This window comes from Phalacrocorax aristotelis, chromosome 1 (genome assembly GCF_949628215.1).
Source record: "Phalacrocorax aristotelis chromosome 1, bGulAri2.1, whole genome shotgun sequence".
Taxonomy (NCBI): domain Eukaryota; kingdom Metazoa; phylum Chordata; class Aves; order Suliformes; family Phalacrocoracidae; genus Phalacrocorax; species Phalacrocorax aristotelis.
In genome coordinates, this window is record NC_134276.1 from 26,999,373 (window position 1) to 27,020,320 (window position 20,948).

The 20,948-nt window shown below is 37.5% G+C and overlaps 1 protein-coding gene across 3 annotated transcripts in view; it reads right to left on the reverse strand.

Moving 5' to 3' along the window:
• Positions 1-3,206: 3,206 nt before the first annotated feature.
• DCLK1 (doublecortin like kinase 1) overlaps positions 3,207-20,948 on the reverse strand; it is a 253,696-nt gene continuing 235,954 nt past the window's right edge. For 2 of the 3 annotated variants that reach the window (XM_075085130.1, XM_075085146.1), the window contains one exon: positions 3,207-6,085. In XM_075085130.1, coding sequence (XP_074941231.1) covers positions 5,921-6,085 — 165 coding nt within the window. In that variant the 3' untranslated portion in view covers positions 3,207-5,920. Of the gene's footprint in view, positions 6,086-15,545; positions 15,620-20,948 lie in introns of all 3 variants that reach the window. The other variant, XM_075085137.1, reaches the window with a different exon arrangement.

Here is a 20,948-nt window from a genome sequence, read left to right on the forward strand (position 1 = left end):
GCACATGGATTCATTACATTGAGTGGCTCCCTTGCACTTTCATAGTTTTCAAATGATTCCATACTTATGCTTTTTAAACTGCTTTTAATACCTCTCTTATTCATTGTAAGTGTTCAACCCTCTCCTATTCAGACATTTTTTTTCCACTTAAGAGAAAACATATTCCTTTGGTTCTTCTCTTCGAGGACCCTTTTGGTTGGTGTAATGTGAGCTTTGTCCATGGTGCTGCTCCAAAATACAAAACGAAACTGCTTCTTCTCCCAGTCTTACAGGTAAATTCAGCATATTCACATTTAGCATTTGCTATGTGGAATGACTTAAACTAATGGGTTTAGGAATTACATAAGCCCTCAGCAGGGTATATACACATACCCGTTACTGTGCAAACTTTAAATGCCTGTCACGTTGAAATAAAACTCTCCCACATGTGGAACACTTTTGCTCTTGATCAAGTTTTGTCAGAGTTTTCTCCCCGGTTTTCAAAATGCCCAAAAGTTCTGAGCTGTCACCTTTGCAGTTAAGACCTGTGGGACATGCCTGAAAATGTAACACATCTGAAATGAACTGCGTAAAACGGCCTTTGTCGAAGCCGCTCCCATTTGTGTGTGTGTGTGTGTGTGTGTGAATGTTTGTGTACACTTCGAAAATAAATGTCGAAGAGGTCAAGCTGATTTCCCTCATATTTTAGGAAAAGAATCACTCTGAGCTGAAAAATTGTATGCCAAGTTTCTGCCTGAAGCAAATTTTTACGATCAAATTAAAAACCTTTGAGACTAAGAGTTTATAATGGAAATAATGGAACTAACACAGCCTTAACCATGGCAGCACTAGCAGGCACTGCAATAACATTAGGAAAGCTCTCCCTGCCCACAATCTAAACTAAATAAAAAAGATGCCATTTTCTAACATATACCCCAGGCTAGCAAATAACAATGATTTAATGTACTTGCCCTGTGGTAATACAGTAGCACTGCAAACCTCTGAGCCAATTTTTCTTTTCTTTTTCTTTTTTTTTCTTTTTAAACATATATGCCCCATAGGGAAAGGATTGCAATTTAGCTCTTATTTGTGGATATATCGCTTTCATTTCAACAATTCTTGAAAGCCTTCCTGCTGCCACACACTACTGTATGCGAGCGCCCAACTGAATAAAGACCCACCAGGCTTTTTCAGGAGTTTATTCACAGGTTTGGCTTTGCTTATTGTAGTATGCACCACATTTAAATTGGATGAGGGCTACTGTAAAGCAATAACATTGTCAATGACTGGAATCTCACCTTCCCCTCTAACAGTCTGAAGCAAATTAATGTATTGGTTGTTCATTAACAAGTAAACAGTTTCTGCTACAATGTCAAGGAAAAAGAATGTGTTCATTAATATGAACAATCTTCATCTACAAAGATGATTTACACAATGCATGTCATGAGATAGCTTTCCCCTAACTAGTACACTACCAAACTGAAAAGCTGATTCTTAGGACTTTCTTGAAATTACAATATTGTTTGTTTACCAATAAGAAAGACAGTCTCAGTCACCTATGCCACCATTGTAAGCTCTATAGTAAGTACTTAAAAAAAAGAGAGAGATTTCTGGAATCACTTGTGGAATTAATAAAATTGATAACTACAGACTTACACTGCATCAATGATACATATTATTCCTGTGATAAGTTAAGCTAAAAATAAGATTAATTTGGTTATAGAAATTCCTTAAACAACAACACTTAAATTATTTCAAACTTGAAATTGTTCAAGAATTTTCTGAAAAAATCAGCAAACACTGGCTAAAAAAGCAAAGCAGTTTGGATACACCAATGTAATCAGCATGCCTAGTGCTTTTCTGTTAACCCTCTGAGTAGAACCATAGCATTCTGGATTTTTTGTACATTAATGCTACGAAAACTGTAACTTACAGAAATATTAATTTATATGTCATGACTTAATAAATTATGTTCTAAATATATTTGAGCTAGGCACCTCATCTAGTGGGTGATTCATCCATCCTAGAATTTTAATTATCTACTAGAGAAGCCAGTCTCTAGCAACTATAAGGGAAGTTTAGATGATTGCCCTAGATTAGATGCTTAACTCTTAGATGGATACATCTAGATAAGACAACGCCCAGCTCAGTACCATTTAACTAATCCTGTGCTATCACCTATCAGTACTACATTTTCACATCAAAGTTTGCTTACTGCACATAAGTTCAGTAGAATATTGCACTTAGGTTGGAGTCCACGTTAACTCCACTTAGATTTAATTGCGAGGAATTAAGCTGGAAGTGACCCTGTTCTACTCTCCTGTTAACACTAAGATCAGACTGACAGGCATCTCCAGAGACCAAATATTAGATGACCTGAATCACCCTTTTGAAGTGCTTCTCTCCATCTCCTTGGTGATAGACAGTGCCTACCATGACCGCCATCCGTCTCAGCTAACTACATAGGCTTGGTGGGAGGAAGTTAGCCTTGTATATGTAATAAGCATTAAAAAAAAATGTTGCCACATTTAGCACCAATACGATTCAATGATTCAAAAGGAAATGAAGAAAGAAGTCAGGCAGACTGGTACGTATTACAGTAAAATGACCACAGTGTGCTATGTGCTCTCCCAGATTATCACATTAGAAATAGTGTGGCGTTTCAAGTATTTTTAGGGCCACATATTCTGTCTTCACTTACCCTCAGGAATTCAGAGGTTAGACAAGAAAAGGGGCAGTCGCTGCCAAACAAGGCTGAACCATTATTATTTCCATGAAACCATACATATATACACATATATATGGTTATATTTAAAAATATATATGGATATATTTAAAACCATGATGGAAACCACTTTTAAAACAGTTTAAATATTAAGATACCTTCCCCTGAATCCTAAAAAGAGGCTATCAGCGATTTGAAACCCAATCTCTCACAGGTCTAAAAATAACTTAAAATAAATATTTTTATAGTTATGTTCATAAAACATGAACCAAAGATCAGAAACATATAAAACGCTGGGGATGAGTAGGAATTTCAGGATCTAGGATTATTTTTACATACATTTTAAGTAGTACAAGATGGTATAAGATGAAGCAGCCAAACATCTTATTTTAATGATAACCCTGTATTCCAAAGCAAAGCAAAGGTGATAGGAAAATCCCAGACAGGTTTTTGAATAATATTTCTCATGCATAAGGTGAAACATATTTTTATTTTTTTTTTTCCTCCTGAATTCCCTCTCTAATTAAGAAGAATGAACATCAGCCTTTGCTTTAAGACTGCCAAATTTTCCCAATAGTCAAGGAGCACATGGTATTAATGGACCCTTTTTTATTACCAAATGTATGTCTTGCATTTACATGGTTGAGTTGTATCTCTTCTAAAGGGGAGGCTGTGCTAGGATGTGGGAAGGGCAATGCTGGAAAAACATGTGCCAGATCCTGATTTACTGTAAATTGATGTAGGTATGTGTCAAGGGGGGATTTACCTTGGCTAAGGGTTTGGTCCCATGGAAAAATAATCCCTGTCCTATCCAAATATTTTCAAACTAGAGCCTTTAACATCACAACGGTGGTGGCTGTGCCCTTTCTACCAAGGGTCTGCTCTCTGCAGAGACTCTAGGTTGGATGGGCATAGTCAAGGATCTGCCATGGATGTAGCCTTTTCCAAAACCCTAAAATCTAAGAACTTTGTGCAGCAGTTCCTTTATCCTTTAATCTCTTGCCCCTCTGGAGTTCTCCAACAAGACACCTATTTGCTCCACTTGGGTTCCAAACAAAGTAACTGAGGCCATGCACAGGCCTTCTGCCCTTATGTTCAGAGATAAGAGTCTCCTGATGGTTTAGGGTGAGATTCATTCTACTAAACTTATGATCTCAAGTTTGGTGTCAGATGTAAGCTTCCGCCAGCAGTTCCTTTTACAGTCAATGGAGTGAGAGCAATAGGTGAATCAAAACATAAGTCCTAAAATGCATGCCCATGATAGATGAGATGAAGCAAACCTGGAAATGCTTCTCTCTCTGTATTACCAAGGAAGTCTGGAGATCTAGTTTTGACTGTCTCAATTCTAGATTATTAACAGTGGGTGAAATTAACTGCATTCTGTATGAAACACTTGTACCACTTGTGTGAAGACTCACAAGAGTAAGTTCCTGTATTTGAAATCTTCAGAGCTTTTAATATATGAATTTTCATGACTGAGACAATGAGAGATGTATTTTCAAGGATGAAGAAATAAAACAATTTCAAGATTTCTTGAAATACAGTTCAACTGATACCTCCAACTAGAAAGGCAAAAAAAGCAAAAGAGGATTACACTAGCTCCAACAAGCTGCAGGTACGCATCCGCTGCCACAGCTGCTTGTAGGGACAGTTCCATGAGCAAACATGGCTCAGAATGGAAATGACACTGTGGGCAACTTGCCCTGTTCCTCCAAAAATTATTTATACTTCCCAGTAAGATTAGAAAAATCTGCATATCATTTTGGGCAGCATATTAATATTTCTTGCTGTGAGATATGAACGAAAAAGGGAGGGAGAAAGAAAGAGAGAAAAAGGGCAAGGAGAGAGAGGAAACCACATTTATGTGACTTTTCAAAAACACTGTGAGAAAATTTTAACTTTAGAGGAGAAAACTTCCATTTTATATGAGTAATAAGAGAAAGTATAAATTTCATAATGCTGTTTTTTATTTTAGAATAGGATTTTTGGAAGTTGCCTTTTTCATTCATGTGAAATTCCAAGCGATTTTATTTTATAATAACTTTTCTTTCAGATTATCATCTCTGAAGCAAATGTCTACAAAGCGTAATATTTCTGTGGAAGCCAACTTTAGGATAATGGTTAAATAAAATGCCATAATGCTGTGTTGAGGTTTTAACAAACCAGAAATATATACACTCTGTGTAAATGCCCATTTTATTAAATATTACAAGTAGAACTGGTGAATCATTTTTAGTTTCTCCATTCTACAACAAAACCTCTGCTAATTCAGTTTAGGCATTGCATATATATTAAATGACTTGTATTTTCCCAAATTTAGAAATACTCTAGCTCTTTTAAGAGTAATTCTCATAAACGTTAATCTTTAAAAGTGACTTTCCTGGGATAATCAGGTCATGCTGAGAGGATGCCTGTACATTTCTGAATGAGAGGCAAAGGAACCAGGAACTTCTCAACTAGATCATTACATACCATTACATGACAGAATATGTCCTCAAGCCATTTCCCAAGACTCTGCATTGTCATTAGCAGCAAACGATATGGAAGCAACCTTTTGTGGCCGTCATCATGTCATCTTCTGTAAACTATGAGGCCGCCCTAAACTGAATTTCCCATTTAGCCTGCATAATACCCTCCAACAACAGTCACTCCCTGTGGAAGCATGATGCAGGTTTAGAACAAGCTGCTGTAAAAGATACTGTTTGTTTAATTGCATTTTCATTTTTAAAGCCTATATCTGTAACCCCTTAGCAAAGGTGCATTTGATATTGTTTTGGCCAGAAACAGGCAAGGAACTTTAGGGTACTGTAAAAGATATGTGCGTATAAAAGCAAAAAAGCCAGAATAAAGCCCTAATATGGGCTGTTAAGATTTAAGGTGATTGTTTACTCAGAGGGTTAACATGTGCTAAAATTACATACTGCAGTTCCTAGCTTCACTGATGAAAACATTCACTGCTTCTATCTTTAAATAAAAAAAGCAAAATAGCCTTAACCCTTTGAGGATCATATTAGCAGCAAGTTGCAATCTAAACAGAGACAAGTATTTCAATCAGTTAGGAAATTACTCGTACGAAGATTCCGTGAGCACCCTTTTGTGTTCCACCACGCCAGCGTTTACTGCTGGATAGATCAGCTGTAATCACTTCACACAGGTCTGAAGGATTTTCAGGGTCTCAAAGGGTTAAAGCCAAGACTTTTGAGTAAAAGTGTTTTATTAAAAGGGTGAGTTAGGTGAGCGAACAGTCTCGGATGAACTTGGTGAATAGTCTTCCGATTCGGAGTTGAGTTCAGGTGGAGCTTGCTGTGCCTTATAACGTCCCCTCACATCCTGGTTGCGTCTTCGTCGGAAAACCTGCCTCTCCTTATCAAGAGCGGTGGTCTGGCAGGGGCATAAAATAAGAATAAATGAAATTAGGCTGTGTGTGAAATGCAAAGCTAATGAAAACCATGAGGTTTTTTGTGGCCTGCAAATACCAGGGTTAATAAATGTTCAGACCAAATTAAACCTGTTCTGTCTCAGTCAGGTCTGAAAGGTTTAGCCCACAGTATAGCTAAATGCTTTAAAAAGTGCATTTCCCAAACCTTAAGAGGTAGCGTGACATCATCAAGCAGATACAGTACCATATATATGGATGCCATATGTTCTACTTCTGGATGCTATTAATTTCATCCTTTAATAGATTCAAATTTCAAGCCAAATACCAACTGACCTTCCCCCAACCCTTCTCAAAGTATAAATCTGTTTCTACAGGCAAAGCAGAGATGTACGCTTGTCTTTGATTTGACCTAATGAAGGCGGATACACACTCACCCATGTTCAAGTCAGTGCAATCGGCTAACAAAGATGGATTGTGATGAAGTTGTCAGACAGAGAGAAAAACAAACACCAAAGGGAGCTAGGCCAGCTCTTTGACACCTCCTCATGCTGCTCAATGGATGTTCTTAGGGAGAACACTGAAGCGCTCTGACAGAAAGACCCGTTTAGCCTGACCACCCTGTCTCCTCCTGTTAACCAAGGTCTATCAAATTAAATACTCTGCTAACTTTATCTAGGTCTACCTGGAGTATCTATAAATGGGGAATAAGAACATTTACTTGATGGGCTTTATGTTTTGATCAGTTTCTGCCACTATTGAGAACGCAAGCCTTAATAAGATTGCTGTGAGTTCTAGCCACATCCTTTCTTCTGCTTTGTCTGGCACATTTACAAGGAGGAACTGCAACCCAGGTAAGGGCAGCCCAACTCCAGCCAATGATTTCAGACATGCGACTGGGTATTGCCATCTTCTTGGCTACAGGGTATTAGACTGCAGTCCCTAAAATCACTGTAAAATTACAAAATCAACAGGATGGCCTCGGTTCAGCAAGAGCACTTTGACACATAGTTAACTGCCTTCTGAAGCAGGGCTGCCTTCTTAAAACACAGCCTGTGATTTTTTCGGAAAAAGCAAAATGGGAAAAGGCAGGTGACTAGTAAGATGACATATAAAATGCAAACAAATATCTGATCATGGCACTGGAGGCGAAGATAACTTTGAGAACTGAATAGGTTTAACTGCTAAGGCTTGTAAAATTTATCCCTATCTCTGTTTAAAAGACTGCAGCCAAAATGTTATTCTGCTTCAATGGATTTATTGTTTTCTCTTGAGATATACGTGACTGATTTCTCTAGAAAATTTACCAGTTATAGTGTGAGCCTCATAGGAGAGGAGAGATGCATTTATAGCCAACATATTTTTGAGAACAAAATGAAAACTAAATCCATCATACTAGTGCAGAATAGCATTAGAGCAATCCCTGCTCTAAAATAATGCAATCAGCATTCAATAATGACGTAATAGAGACAGGAAGATGGACAAGAATACGGGGCTACTACAGCAAATGGATTTAGTTAGGCTAAATTGCCGAACTATTATTTTTGTGTCGAGAACCTACACAGCACTACCTTAAAGGGATAAAATGATTAACTTCGATAAGTTCATCCCTGTATTTTAAATCATAACTGCTACAAAATCCAACACTTCTCATCTGCTGAGAATTTCTTTGTTTACTGCTAATCTTTCATTTAAGAGCTCTAATTAGTATTTTCAACACCTTCTACATTTCTTAGCCTTGAACCAGTTCAGTTTTTTATTATTTTTTAATGTGAAACAGAAGAATACCTAGATCTTTTACACTCAGTGAATATACTGCATACAGTTTTTCAATTCTGTGTGAAAACTGAAAAGAATGGCATATATTACCATTCTATAAAATACAGATTTCAATTTAAAAGATTTTTCATGCTTACAGGAAATAAGCATTTATTTAAAGTTTAAACCACATCACATCATCTTGTGGTAATAGATACCCTCCTCTGAGAAAGTGAAACATTCCTGGCCAAATAAATAAAAATACTTGTATTAAATTCAAAATTTATTTTCAAAATCTGCTACTTGAGAACCATAAATGTATATGTAAAAACTGAAGGTATCTAAAAATTAGATAAGTTACACAGAAGTGAATATTCTTGAATAAAATATTATTTTGGAAATTTAGCCTAAGGTATTACTTTTTTTACAGGACAAAACTATGAAATTGCCAAAATAGTTTGAAAAGTAAATATCAGGACATCATTTTAAAGATGTCTTTAAAATATAAACCCAAAGATAGTTTTCTGCTATTCTTGGCAAGCTTAGGGTGCTTTTGCTTAAATATATTTTTTTAAATTTACAGAAAGGCACTTCCTTACTCGTTAATTGAAAATGCTAAGAAAAAAACCTCAATGATCCAACTTAATCTAGCACCCTATGCTGTAGTTTGTAGGACCAAATATTTCTGGCTTCCTAACCCTTCAGAAACTTCCTGAGATATTTTAAGACTATGTTTTTCTTTACATTTTTATCCCAAGTCTCCCTTGAATTCGATCTAATTGGTCTTTATAAAGGCATGCTTGTAGACTCAGGGGCATTATTGTGGTCACGCTCCTGGGTTCAGAGACATTCAGATCCTTTCTCACCCAAAGAGCTTATCGAATAAAAATGTATAAAGTCACAGAGAGCTAAAGAAGGGAGTATTTATCTACCAAAAGCAAAAATATACAGGTCATAGGCTAACATTTAGTGTTTCACATGTCAGAACCACAAAATGGGTCAGTCCTGGCCACAGATGGAGCACTCACAAGCCCTGCAGAACCTGCAAGACGAGGCCCAATGTTACGATGACATTTTGCACTTCCAGTGCCTATTACACTGCGAGGCAGTATGGTCACTCTGCATTCTGCACAAAAGCTAGTTTTCATTTAGTGAGATTATGGCTATTCTTTACCTCTAAAGAATTTCAAAATAAAATAGATCAATGCTTTGGAATGCAGGGGAGATGGTAAGATACATTTAGGTAATGACTGCATGTGTTTTGTAAGCGTGTTTTTCACCTACTGTACCTTCTTGTGAATGTGGGCATATTCCAAAAACCAGCTTTTTCATTATTATTATTACTGGTTTTGTAACAAAGGCCTCTCATATGCATTGCCTTGGTTTAATAGATTTATTATTTCATCTACTATTCAGCTGGGTGGTTCGCCAGTGCATGAACCGGTCCATTATGGATTTCCAGGGCATTTCTACTTTAAGCTACTCTTTCAATAAATAATAAGAGGATCTGAAGTGCACTTATGCTTCACAGGGCTGCAAATCCCAGATTTTCATTATCACATTTTGACTTTTTTTTTTTCCTGGCTCAAGGTGAGAGAGTGAGAGCTTTGAGCACTAAATGTTAGCAATGGCAACTTAAATGTAATGATAGCATTCTTATTTAAGACATGTGACTGTCCTCTTACAATCCGTATGAGGAAATGTAGAGCTTCTTATCCGCAGCAGGTAAGTGGATTGCCTCTGATAGTTTGGTGCTGATGGGTCTGAAGCACTTCATTAAGCACTAATGTATTTTGCATCAACATTCAGTAATCCTGACACCCGGTACCAAATGGTTAACAAGCCATTTTTGGAAATGCATTTAATTTGAAGTAATGGAGCATTATTTTAAAATCATTGCTTCTGTCACCTATATACTAAGGTGCAGTTAGCATTTTTCCAGGGTTTTGCCACAGGGAGTGTCTTCTTCCTGATTTCAGTATCTTGATGTTGCAGCACTCCTGAGCCATGTAAATTTTTTTTTCTTGGAAAACATTGAACTCTCTGTTTATGAACAGACATTTAAAAACTACAACTGTTTTGATATATATGTTGGATTTGTAGTGGGAAGTACCTTATTTTAGCTGTGGGGTGGTATTTTCTGTCAGGTCAGTAATTATTGGATTGAAGTAACTGCATTTTATGAATGCAAGTAGTGACTGTTTTTCTTTTCACTTGTCTTAATTTACTGCTGGCCACCAAACATAGATATATATTCATTTCATTAATAAAAGAACATTATTGTGCATTTTGCCTCTTAGCCCATCCATTATTCATACAAGCCAGGAGACTGAACTGGGGATGCAGCTGTTCATGCATTAATCTAAGAAACCCTTCCCTTTACTTTCATTCTGCAGGAGCAAATTTGCAATTTGTTTGCAATTTTCGTGATGCTTTGTTTCGTGTGTGGCATTACATGGACATACGTATTGAAACACTGGTATTTTTCTTCCAGTGCATTCTTTTATATACGTGTGTGTTTGCACATATCTAAATGTTCATACCTAGGTAATCTTACCGTATTTCCTTAAGCTTCTGGCTAGTGACCTCAATATGCTGAGATACGTAATGGCAAGTTTCCCTACGGTAAAAATGACCATTAAACAATGCTCATGGCGCCCTTCAGTCTGACCTTTCTTATTTTTTCCATGGGTTTCTCAGGTTATATATATATATATATATGTATAACTATATATATATATATACATGTGTGTGTGTGTGTGTGTGTGATTGATTCATGATTCAAGACACTTTTTGGACAGTACTTCAAACTTAGCAATGAACCTCAGTCCAGGAGTGAAAGACACATGTTATTTTTAGCCCCTTAGGCACAAGCTATAACTAAGTCAAGTTACACGGTGATTTGGAGACGTGCAAATGACCACATCGAGGGGACAAATTAATCGAGTGGATTTGAACCTGGACCTCCAAATACAAAAGGCCAGTGCTTTAGCGCACCGTGTAACTTCTGGCATGGAATTTAGCTAAAATGAAAGTAAAAAAGAAAGAAAACCAAATCAATTTGATGTATGCTTTGTTCTGTATCGGTGAGTGAATACAAAGACAAGTATTCTACACATATAACTGCTGAATTCATATTGCTATATTTAAGTTTGTGTTTACTCTTTGACATCCCTCCCTTTTTAGAGATGTGATTCCTCAGATGGTTTCAATTACACGTAGAAGAGACTTAGTGCCAAGTTGTTTGCATGGGTGAATTTTATTTATAGTTCGTAAATATGTTGTGGTTTTCTTAGTCAAAAAGCAGGAGAAGAGATTTTAAATGACTTTAGATGTTTGCTTGGTTTTACCAATATTCAGTTTACAGAGGGTTTTAAGGTATTAAAAATGGCACTTTACACATAGCAAGCCTGATTCCCAACTTCCTTGTCCCACTGTCAAGATGTCTGGCTGTAACTTTTGACTTGAAAGTGTATTGTATCCACTTGGGACAGGTGTAAGTAACTTGACAGATGCACAGTAATGGGAATTAGGAACAAAACACGGAGGATGGAACTATGGGTTTTCAAATGAGCTATTCAGACTCTTTTTTAACTGTGACAGTGAGAACTGCATTTTAAAAATCTAGTATTTTGTGAATTCAGTACTGACTGGATTGACTATTTTGTTAAGCATCAAATGTAACTCATCTCCTTGCTATTGTTATTCCATAGATAAGATCATTAATGACTTTCCCATACATTTCCTGGGTTTTATTTTGCTCCTTTAGCTTTATATAGTGTCTATGGATATATAAAAAAATAGCGTATGCTAACATTTTATAATAATCTTTTATATAATACTACATATACTACTTTTTTCTACTAATGTTGTACGTTAGATACACCCACTCTGGTGCTCCCTTGATATTCTGAATCAGCCCAGAAGAGGCAGAAAATTCAGGCCATTCTGTTAGCAGCAGATTAAAATAATGTTAAGATTTAGACACAAACCAGGACCAGTAAGGAAATTCAGGGTCGAAGAAAACATTGGTAAATTATGCAAAGTATTGCCTTCAAAATGTGCTGCCATTAGGAGGCACAGGTAAAGCAGCTCAATAAGTTGGTTATGGACCAGACACTGCAACATTTGCGTCTAAAGAGATGGTTTGAAATACTTTCACTCTTAATAATCTGGTTTAAGTTACAACAAAGCCAAAAAACTTGAGTCGCACAAACTGTTAAAAGCGTCAATTAAGTACATCTTAAAGAAAAGTTCCTTGTAAGGAAATAAATCTATCAGTTATGATATTTCTGAAGAACAGTGCAGGTGCCATTTGGATTTTTTGTGGTCACTGTTGCTAAATTCCAGTAGAAGGGAAGTTATAAAAGATTAATGCATTGGCTTTAACCCTTTTACAGAGCGATCTATCAGCGAATGGGCTGACTTTGGAGAAAACCAAGAAATCCCAAACATAGAACCTCTGCTCAGAGATGGGTGATCTCTGCTGTCTCTGACTTGAGTTGACATTGGTGATTTGGGATGAATGAACATGTGATTGCACCGAGGGCATTACCCAGCTACACCAAGGCTGGCTTTCCTGGCTATCAAGAACATTAACTTTCACCAGCCTTGGGGCAGGGCAGACTGCCCGGGTTTAACTGGGACCTCCAGATCTCATTCCCTACTGATGCTGCTTTGGCTTTTTCTGCACTTCTGATTGCAGGACTGATGTCCCAACAGCATTAGGTGGCTGCTTTTAAAACATGTATCAGTCGGGGGTCCAAATTATTTTACTGATTTGTCCCGTGTGGGTTTTTGGTTTGGTTTTTCTTTTGTATATTCAAGGAACACTGTAAGGTTTTTCAGGCACTATATATCCCATCCCTGCTGCAACAACTGCTACTGTACATAAGGTTTGTTCTATTTTAGTATCTCAAAGAAGTCATGTCACTTTTGCAGATATTATCTTACTGAAAGGGAATAAAACAGGATGCAGAATGAGTGCTCAGAAAATTAGGACTTTGAGGCACTTTGAATAGGAAAGTCTTTTAGGGAGAGAAAGGAAAAGGTTTTCTGGTTGATTGAAGGAGGAAATAGTGCCATTTAAAAAGATGTTTTAGAAGACTGCTAGAAACCAGGGATGAAAACGATCAAAGGAGTGGAGAAGAAATGGTTTAACACTAACAAAGGAAGCATTACATTTTCCTTGGGAGTTGCTTTCATTTTTCGCTGTACTTATGAATTCAGGTTAATTTTCATGGGCCTGTGATAAATTAACTGTTTTATAGATGGGAACTGATGAACCTTTTCATATGCTTTGTGTTGCCACTTACAGTTACTACTAAAAAGTAAACACTTGCTAAATCGAAATGGTTTTACTTAGACTAAAATATTGGTCACTACAGCAGTTGCTTGTTTCTTGGAGATGAAAGAGGACCAAACACAGGGCTTGTTCGGAGATACTCCCTGTATTTCCTAATTAAGCATCTACGCCTAGGAGCCCCGCTCTCCCAATTTGCCTTTCCACACTAGGTGCCCTGTTTAGAAAGCACTAATTATAAACATTGTTGTTACTGCCCCCAGCTGGAAAACAGAGCAGTTTATGTATGAATAAGAGAGATTATCGCCCATCTGCTCCAGCCCATTATTCAGGGATGTGTCATTTTGTATGCTGATGGAAGCCATTACTAGCGCTTTAGTCAAATAGCCTTTTTTTTTTCTTTTTATAGCGTTTATTTATTTACCAAGTTGCAGAATTAGAGTTTTCCTCCCCTACCTCCTCAAAATGCATATGGTTTGTTTCAAAAATCTGGGCTATGCAGTTAAACTGAGTCAAGGCCAGTCTGAGAGGAGACGCTTGCTTTTATCACAGGCTCCTGTTTCTGGTGGTCTGCTCCCCCTGAAGCTGGGGTTTTAAAAGATCCAAGCATTGTGTATAGCAAATGGAAAGACAGATTTCTTTTTTCTCTTTTTTTTTTTGGTGTAAGATTAAAAAAGTAAAGCAGAGAAGGAGTGTAAGCTGATTATGGATAGCAATTAAACTCCAGGAAGATAAATAAAGCTCAATATGAGCTTTCCCCTGTTTTATAGGGGAGGCATTAAATTTGGAACTATTTGACAAAGTCCTGCTTGACACAAAATGCCATCTTTCCTTCATAAGCAGAAAAGAAAAATTCCGCTAATACTATCAAACCCACACATAGCTAAAGCTGGGTACTCTGGCCCTGTTCCCCCCTTCTTCAAAACCAAAGTGCACAGATGCTGTGCTGCCGTCTCTCGGCTGTGTTGCAGGGCTGGAACCCGCAAAGCATGATGCCAAGTGACAAGATAGACCAAGCAGATTTTGCTATGGCCTTGCAGGTTGCGGTAGGTTTATGGCCACGGGCACAAGTGTGATAGGTTGGAATTATAGCTACTGCTACGCATTCGAGCACTTGGAGTGAAAATGTTTCTCAGTTCCTCCTAGCCAGCATTCAGCTGATGAATGGGAACTGCTTTTCTATTTATTTTCTGAAAAGTAGGATTATTTTTGTTTTTTCTTTCCCCAGAACATCCATATCACAATCTACTTAACTCTCAGTGTGCCCTCAGGGAACTGCTAGGTTTTATGGAAACTGTGCTGTACCCTGATCCATGCACTCAGTGAAATGATCCAGGGTGGGAGTTTTATTTTACTGGAAACACTTGCAGTGACCATCTCTGCTGTTTTGCTATTGCAGTTAATTTGCTGGGTTTTTCCAAATACCTCACAGATGAGTTTTTGAAGGCTTCAATCACTGCAGTGTTAGCAAGCGCAGGTTTTGCAAGAAACTTATAAAAGTTTCTCCAGCTATCAAAACGCAAGTCTTGTGAGCAATAAGAAGGAAAAAAGCCAGCAAATAACCACTTGATGGAAATTCCAGGGCTCTGGATTGATTGAGGAGGTGCACGGGCCTCGAGTGGGCTATCAGACCTGGATCTCTCCTTGCCCCCACTCCGGAATAACCCCCTCCCACCCAGAGTCCCATTTTATCATACAGGTTAAGCCAGCTAACAACAACCCTGGCACAGTTACACGATGAAGAAAAAATATATTCAAAAGACTCATGCAATATTTAAAAAAATCAAATCAAAATAAATAGGTATCAGAAGGGTTTTAAAAAGAAAAGGGAAAGAATGCATTGTTAGAAACACAAGCTTACCAGCACATACAATGCATTGTATTTCATTGAACTTGGGAGAGTTTCTACGGACCGCATTATGTAAATGCATTGTTCAATCTAAGGTAAGGATTGTGTTTAGTGGGTTTAAAATGACAGTATATAGCTCCATATCTCACATGGAAAAAGAGGAAAATATATACTGAGAGCCTGTTGCTGCTCCATGTGTTTCAAAACAGGAGCGCAGGGGAAGCAGATGCCTTAACAAGCAATAGGGAGGGGGAGGGTGCATACTTCAGCATATCTAGTAGATTTTCTATATACACTGTCTTTTTAACTATAGGGGAAATTCATACTGAGCATGTGCGATGAAGAGAAAGCTGGCGATGTGGGTGTGAGGGATGGGTGAAGAAAGGGAATGAGGGGGTGTGGCATCTCAATCAAGATTAAAACGAAACTGATAAAGCAGCATATGGACCGGATAACAAATCAAAAAGCATGTTTATCCACTGAAGGAACTGGTTAATGGAGACTGCCAGCACGTTGCCATGGAAACACTGACTGTTGGCGCTGCACCATCTCATACCTTATCCAATACATTCCTGGTTGTTGGTAGTAGTCCAAAGACCCTGATCTCTTGATGGTAAACCCGTGGTCCAGCTGAGCAGAGAGAAACGGGGCAACTCAGTGGATCGACATTAGGCTAAAGAATTCAGACTCCAGAGCAAGCTGTTCCTTATTTAGTGCATATTTACTGTTTTCACTCTCAGAAGGCACTTATCTAACATCCTAAAGCTACGTACTGGAGACGAAAACAAAAAAGAAAAAAAAAAGTAAAGAAATAAAAGAAAAAGATACTAACTCTAGATTCAGTCTTGCTAAATTAGAAGCCAATTTATTCAAACTAAAATGGAGTTTGCAAAATAGGTTACTTAATGCATAATGCATTCATTTAAAAGTCTGACAAATATCTTGTTACCTCCAAAGACAGAAGTGCCCTTTTAAGTTGCACGTACCAGTAATGGAAAATTATCTTTTGCAATTAAACTGTGAGGTTTAATAATTTTTTAAAAAATGCAGTGCAACCATCACAAGGAGCAGGCTAGACAGACTACACAAGGCTTAAATTAGACTTCTTCATAATCATGGAATGCGTAGAGATGAAAAGAATCAGGTTTTGATACCCCATCAATCATGGTAATTAATTTCTAAAAATGCGTTAACCTTGGAGAGTCGGACTACTCAGAGCCATGAATAACATTGTTTATCATTTCAGCTTACACCTCATGCTCAAAAAGATAACAGAACAAAACTAGTCGGTTTAAAATTGCACCAATTAAAGTCAAAATGGAAATTAACTTAACATTGTGTCCAGGAAAGTGTGCTTGTGATATTACTTAAGGAATATAGATCTTTTAAGTTTAGTTTATCATTAGCAGAATCATGTGCATAGGAACAAAGAAAATGTGTTGTTTTCTCTAATCCTTCTATGCTGCACTAACAGACGGTGGAGGCATCATTTAGCTGAGTTAAATAAAATTTTAGGGGAAAATATCTTGAGGGAGACACTCTCCCTGCTTTAAAATTCTTAGTCGTGATGATTTTCACATTTTGCCCTACGAAGAGAAAAGGCCATTTTGTGCTTCAATAAGAGTGTGGCATATTTTTCCAATACCGATGACAGTTTCTAATTCTAAATTCAGAAAAGCAGTTCAACACATTTCTAGTTACCAACCACTTCCAGAGCAGCTAGGAGCTAACTGCAAATTTAAATTTTTCTTGATGACTTCCCTGCAAGTGGAGAATTTAATAATTTATTCCATTTTGTTAAAACAATGCTGCTTTCATCTTATTTAGAATTATTTAAAGGACGTTTCCTGTTTAAAACCATGAGAACCTTGTATCTAGAGTTAATTTTCTGTTGGCTTAACTACACTGGTCTACTATTGCCATCTACTGGCTTCCTTGTATGCTGCATATAAAATACACAAAAGGGATGTTTTCTTGAAAAACAGATGAAAAATATTGCCCTAAAATCGAATAGCTAAAAAGTAATATCGAGAAAATCGGGAGACTGGCTTCCTAACACGAGTTGAAACAATTTCTGCGGTGTGGAAATCCTGCCATGAGAAACCCGACTGTGGACAATGATCCCAGGACAACACAGACAATAGATGGGAAGTGACATCTGAGGGACGGGTTCATCTTTAAGCCGAGCAAAACTCACCGACCAAACTTGGCTTCTCTTCCACACCACCCAAGAAATCCCACTGCTAAAAATGCTGCTTGGAATTTGTAATTTTATTTAAAAATCGCCAGAATACAAGGCAACGACCCATCCGCTGCCTTCCCCTTGCTGGACTGCAGGCAGTGGCCCCACACCGGTGGCCTGAGCCCAGCGAGGACTCTGCAAGAGGCAGAGCGCTGCACCAACTTTCTGAGCAGCTTTTCTCTTTTGCTGTCCTACTCAATTCCTCTGAGTCTCCAGCTGGAGTTTACTCCCATTGCCAAGACAGAGACCTCATACAACCTTAACAGAAGACTGTCATTAGTCTTTTCCTCTGTCTTAACAATGGCAAAAAATACAAGCACAAAAGTGACAACATACAGGCAAAGCTTTAACACTTCAGACAATAACACAAATTAGATGATGCTTGGTTCATACAAGGAATTACAGCAGACCTCTGGATCACAGAAGCATTCTTAAAAAATTATTTTGGCTCTCGGTCACTTTAGCCACTGTCACTAAAGCCCAGAGGGTACAGCCACAGGGTATTGTTTTGTGGCCAAAGAAAAAATAAAGGGATGACATCCCTGGAGAATTGAAGGGAAAAAAATCTATCCCCAAATTTTAAAAATGGTTTTATGCTTTTTATGCTGGTTTTATGTTTTACCGCAGTATCTTTTATTAACACCATCATGGAACTACAAAATACTGTTCCTATTGGAAAGCTGTATGAGAAACCTGACCCTGCAAATATTTTGGTACATGCTTAACAGTAACAAGGCCATTGTGACACAGACCAGAGGGGCACTAGCCCAGGCCCTGTCTCTTACAGGGACCAGCAGTCCAATGCCAAGAGTTTAAGAACAGGGCAAGTAAAGTGATCTTTCTCCTACATACTCTACCATCAGCAAGCAGTGTTTTTTAGGGACCTGTTAATTCTCTTGCTGTTTTAAAAGCTAGCTCTCCAATTAAAATTTTGCTGGCAAAGCTATGTTGGTTAAAGGGAATTTTTTCCCAACTGACATAGTTATGTTGGCAGAACTTTTAATGATGTATTAGTGTATCAACAGAAAAGTCTCTTCGCCTGTATAGTTAATTTTGTTTGAGGAATCATCTTCTGCTACATCAGCAAAGGAACTACTTTGCTAACCATGCACAACATGTTCATTACGGTAGTTTGTCCAAACTGACAAGTCCTTTTCAAATGTGGACAAACTTGAAGTCTGGACACACGCACGAGAACTTGTAGGATGTCTCTGCCCTGAATGGTCAGAGACAACTTTTACTGAGGGTTACCACATCAACATAGCAGACATAAGTCTGAGCCAAAGGAGCCAATACAATGTATTTGGACATTGCTGAAGGAAGCAGTAGCCACAGTAGACGTATGTAAAATACGTCTTCAAACTTCCTCCCAGTCAAGCTGACCACAAACACATTTTTAGTAACTTAGTTTTCATATTACAGTTTTAATTGGTGCATATGATAAATACTGCTTGAGATCCTTGAGGTGTGTTACTTCTTACCACTGAAGAAAACAGGCATATAATATCATATATCAGTGTGAGGACAAATTAAGAACTAAATACCACAGACTAGCTCTCTCTGTACATAAACAGAGTTGTAAATCTCAAAATAATGCTAATATTTATCTTTTATACTATTAAGTAAGCTATATAAATATATATGCACATATTAACACATTTTCACAAACACACAGACACAGATGTGTTCTATAATATATAGAAAGCATCTCTATATATTATATACACAAGCACTCTCTCAAAAAGTTACAGTAAACATAGAGGCAGGCACAATAAAACAGTATTTTTGTAGAAAATATACTTAATGCACATCTTTAGTGCTGGACAATATGTTACAGCATCTGTACATTGAAAATTTTGAATGTAGAGCAGTCTTCATTAATAAGATTTACTTCTATGATATTTGAGATTGCACAGTTAAAGGAAGATTCCCAAATGTAAAGCCCTGATGACATGCATGTCAAATGTATATTAAGTATGTTTTCAAATGCAGAAACAATAATTAAAGGCTTTGTTGTTTTCCTTTTGGCTTTATTTTACTTATTAAATTAGTTTTGTAGAAAATAAAGGCAATTTATTCCTAAAATCAAAATTACCTAGCTTTCTGGAACATTACCAAAACACTAAAGAGCTCTATACTTCCACATCTCTTCCAGTTTTTTAGAAAATAATTGACACAAGCTAATCAAACCACTTTCTGAATTCTGTAAAAATATTCTAAACATTCTACTTTATAGGCCAAGTTGCAGATTTAATCGTGCCAGAGGATGATGTTCACCCATAGAGATGATCACTACAAATAATGTTAAGTTTCCAAACACTAAAAAAATAAATAAAAGCCATTAAGAATAAAATTAAACATATACATTTTTTTTCTGATGTATAATGTTTTGCAGTGGAAAGATTCACTACAGTGCCTTTTTCATTACTCAAGTGTCAAACTGCTGTAAACAATTCCTTGGCAGAGCAACTGGGGCAAAGGAAAAAAAAGAGGAGGGTGGGGAAATTAAAAACATAAAGGAGGCGAGGGATGGATGAGGATAAAGGCATCATTTCTTGCTTTTAAGCTTTGAAGTCATTAGCATGGAGGATCTGAGCAGTAATTCTCATGGACAAGCGTGCTGGCAGTCCATTCGAAAGGAACACGGTTTCAGCTAGTCTATACAGAACATACCTGCATTTCAGATGAGCAATGGGTATGTGATGTTTTAGTTGTGGGAGAGTTGTTGCAGTATTATTGCTTAAAAATGAAAATAAAGAAATGCTGACTATGTTAGCTGATGACTGAGAAAATCTAGGAAAAGCATGAGGAGCAACTTGCTTCCATGTTGAGGACGTTCAGGATTGGAAAGAGTAAAGAAAAAATGTGAGAGAGGCACAGCTTGAAATTTTAAGTACTTATACCAAGTAACTTTGAGAGAGTATCCGTTCTGCTGCACAAACAGTTCACACCTGTGAGCCAGATTGCATGTGCTGAGCTGAGTTTACTTCATGCTGATTTAACTCACCACTGGAGGGGCTGAGCTGAGAAACATGAAAGTGGAAACAGTACAAGAAAGTGTACATGTGCAGTCACACCACCTGCAATTTATGGAAGCTGGGAATGAACACTGAGTAATCTGATATGGGAATGGTTATGTTTAACATGTCACTTATTTTTAGTGACTATCTGGAGCGTTAACATTACCATGAGTAATAAAGAAAAGCTTACAAACACAGGCAGATGTACCAAAAATGTGAAGGATGTGCGTGTTACTATTCAATGGCATTAGTATGAATAATTTCATAATACACTGAATATATTTTGTGTGCATGTATATCTAATACACACGTTCATTTTTGGGTTAAAAATACAGATGTATGAGATGTATGCTACACTGAGGATGTCATTGAAACCCCAGTAAAGCTTAGTCAAAAGTTTGGTCAAGCTTGGTTTCAGAAGCTCCGACACACTCTAACCTGGAATGCCTAGACTGGAATTGCAACATGACAGAAGGCGGCAAGGAGTTCCATTAAGTCTTTACCCAGTTAAATCCTTCTGCCTCAAACGAAGCAGCTTGCATGTGGCAGTACAATAAAATGCTGCTGCTCCGCTAAATCTGAAGTGGCTAGGCTCCTATCAACTATATAGGTAGCAGTGACGCATCATAGCTCCCTTTGATGTATTCAGAGGTGAGAAGCTTAGGCTGCCATACAGATTTTCTGTTACAATTTTGAA